The following is a 2,730-nucleotide window of genomic DNA, read 5'->3' on the forward strand; positions in this document are numbered from 1 at the left end:
AATCCTATTGGCCTCCTTGATGCGACCCTAAGCAACCATTTTTTTTGCTGCATATTTTTGCTTGTTATGGGTTTCCTATAAAGTAGAGAGTGATGAATGAATCCTTCTGGGTGTAAGATCAAATGCAGATGACATGGCTTCATTCCTGGACCGTTTATGGTTCAAATTCAAAGTATTTTAGCATATCTTTATATGTCAGCTAATTAACTCAATTTAAAAAAGGAAAAAAACACTTGGCAAATATGTTGCAACATTATTTTTATTTAATCATTGCTACAGCCGTTCCATACAAAACCCAATATCAATCTGGAATTAGACAGATAAACCAAGCTGTGCTTTTCATGATGGATTACGTTCATGCCTCTTTTTCAAAGGTCCTCACTGCCTCCACATTTCCCCTTTTGGATCTCTGTGCAAAGAAAAAGAAAGTGAGTTTAGGGGTCAGAACATAAAAAGTTGTACAAATTTTAATAGAGGTTGAGCATTGTTGTTTTTTGTATTTTTTTGGTCCATCCTATCAATAAGAAGCAGTTACATTTAGCTTTCAATATGATTATAACATAGAACATTAAATATCTAAATTCGTTAAAAGTATTTTTTTTTTATGAAAATGGGGCAAAAAAATATCCTGAAAACATCTACAAATGGATTTTAGTAGCAAAAAATTCAAAGAACACTGGATCTTACCGCAATCAATTGCCCATCTGAGATCTCACGCTCGATGATAAAGTCTCCACCATCGCCGCTGTGCTTCTGAATAAGCTTTCCATTTTCCAAAGTTATCACAGTCTAGGGAGAAAAAAAGAGGGGTTGTATTTTAGCAGACAAAAGAAACAAACTGGAATTTTTCTTGCATCTCCAATCCATCTAACCTTTGTCTCCTTGTTGTTGATGGTTTTCTGAACAAAAGGTTCATTCAGCTTAAACTGGATTTCAGGGGTTCCGAAGATGTTCAGAGACTTCATGGAAATCATGCCCTGATCGTCCATGCTCAGCGTGAATTTGGGTCTGTTCTGGTTTGCCATTTGTTGCTGAGATGCTCCCATGCCTGCAAGAAAGAATCAGCACATACCTGCTCACTTAAAAATGCAAAACAAAATCACTTCTCTGTCGGATTTGCAGATTCAACGTTGTTTGACATAGAGACTATGCGGTAGATTTTGTCTTAATCATAGTTTTTCTTACCAAATGCCTTCATAAGTTCATCAAAGTTCTCACTGGAGGTCATCTTCCAGGTTCCGACGAACTGCTCAACCATTGTTGCGATCTTGAGTTTGGGATCTCTACTAACAACCTGTTAATTAATAGCAGACAGAAGCCTTTCCTTCCAGTGTACAGAACAGCACAGGTGTCGGTGTATTTATATGGTTAGTTATCAAAAACAAACCTTTGGGAACCAATCAGCTGTCTTTGTGACGCCTTCAGTCCCACCTCTAAAAATGTCTCTCTTGCTCAAATTTGCCTCTACTTAGCATACAAACCAGTTATATGGTTCCTAATTTGGGTCAATTGAGATGAACACAAATATTTCTATCAGGTAATAGAATAATGAGACAGATATCTTTTTAATCTTTTATTGCTGTCGTCAAAGTCAGAAGTCTGCATACATTAAGCATTGCATTTCCTTTAATTCATTTGGGATGACCAGATGGGAATAGCACGGCTTTGTAAACTTAGGATAGACCGGTACACCTCACAAACTTTGGCTTTATGAGGAGATTGCTTTGTGTGGAATATTTTTGGGATAATGATGATAAACTTTATTAGTCATTGTGAATGAACAACCAAATCTGTCTTCTGCATTTAAGTCATCCCTAAAAGAGTAGTGGGCAGCCTGCAGCTCCTAGAAAGCAATTTGGGGTTAGGGGTCTTGAACAAAATACCTGCTGCCTTCTTGAATGCACAAGTGTTCTGCTCTAAACACAACTAATTTTAAAATATCTGGCAGCCATTCTTAAAGCCACCAGCTCAACAAGATATTAACTCTTCGTGATAGAAGACCTTGCCACTAGTCACCATGTTTGTTTTCTTAAAAATCATATGGACTCCATGATAATAAGATTGTAGATGTACTTTATGCATGATATATATGCCCAGTTTTTTCTGTGTGTCTCTTTGTGTAAATGCTCTGTGTGTATCTCAACATTTACTTTTTGATATGACCATAAGTGTAAGACTTATTGTACAACATCTAAAAAAGGCGAATAAATATATATACATATGTATAAAAAGTGTCAGCTCTAAATTCTAGGCCACAGTCCCTTTGAGAATAAATCCCAATGTATCTTCTACTAAGTTATCTGTTGTGTAAAAATGCAGCATTGTAACATACTGAAAAAACATCAGCCCCTTGCTGGCATAATAGTGCTTATAGCCAGTACTGGAGTTGAGGGGGGAAGAGGGCGGATGGCATCTTATAAATCATCCCCTTTCTTAAATGACCATCCCCCCATACCATCCCCTGTGACATTTTATCTCTGAAATGTGTACATTTCTACTATATATCAACAGTAATGGCAATAATATGAATTATACTATGAATTACTTATTTGGAAGGTGGGGTTTATTAGGAGGTGGGGTATTAGTAAGTTTAGGGTTACTACCGATCCCTAACTGTTAATCAAAGCTTCACTAGTGAAGTTAGGTTAGATTGTTGTTAATAATGAACCAAACAGGAGATGAGATGACACCATCCATCCAGGAAAGGATGTCATCTGGGGATCATTTCAT

At 36.8% G+C, this 2,730-nt stretch overlaps 1 protein-coding gene across 1 annotated transcript; it reads right to left on the reverse strand.

The window, feature by feature from the left end:
- Positions 1-241: 241 nt before the first annotated feature.
- On the reverse strand, positions 242-1,350 carry LOC107081410 (fatty acid-binding protein, heart-like). Its single transcript, XM_015369592.1, has 4 exons — positions 1,186-1,350; positions 873-1,048; positions 688-789; positions 242-409 (listed from the first exon to the last, which is right to left on the reverse strand). The coding sequence occupies exons 1-4, from the start codon at positions 1,256-1,258 to the stop codon at positions 356-358; spliced, it is 405 nt and encodes a 134-aa protein (XP_015225078.1). The 5' UTR covers positions 1,259-1,350; the 3' UTR covers positions 242-355.
- Between the last annotated feature and the right edge of the window lie 1,380 nt (positions 1,351-2,730).

The sequence above is a fragment of the Cyprinodon variegatus genome, unplaced genomic scaffold (assembly GCF_000732505.1).
Source record: "Cyprinodon variegatus isolate N-32 unplaced genomic scaffold, C_variegatus-1.0 Scaffold4743, whole genome shotgun sequence".
Lineage (NCBI taxonomy): Eukaryota > Metazoa > Chordata > Actinopteri > Cyprinodontiformes > Cyprinodontidae > Cyprinodon > Cyprinodon variegatus.

What these genes read in the sequence shown, in the direction of transcription:
- LOC107081410 (XM_015369592.1), bottom strand. Translation starts at nt 1,258, where the DNA reads ATGGTTGAGCAGTTCGTCGGAACCTGGAAGATGACCTCCAGTGAGAAC. An exon ending in TCAACAACAAGGAGACAAAG is followed by an intron (nt 790 to 872) that starts GTTAGATGGATT and finishes TTTTCTCCCTAG; the next exon opens with ACTGTGATAACTTTGGAAAA. An exon ending in CAGATGGGCAATTGATTGCG is followed by an intron (nt 410 to 687) that starts GTAAGATCCAGT and finishes TTCTTTGCACAG; the next exon opens with AGATCCAAAAGGGGAAATGT.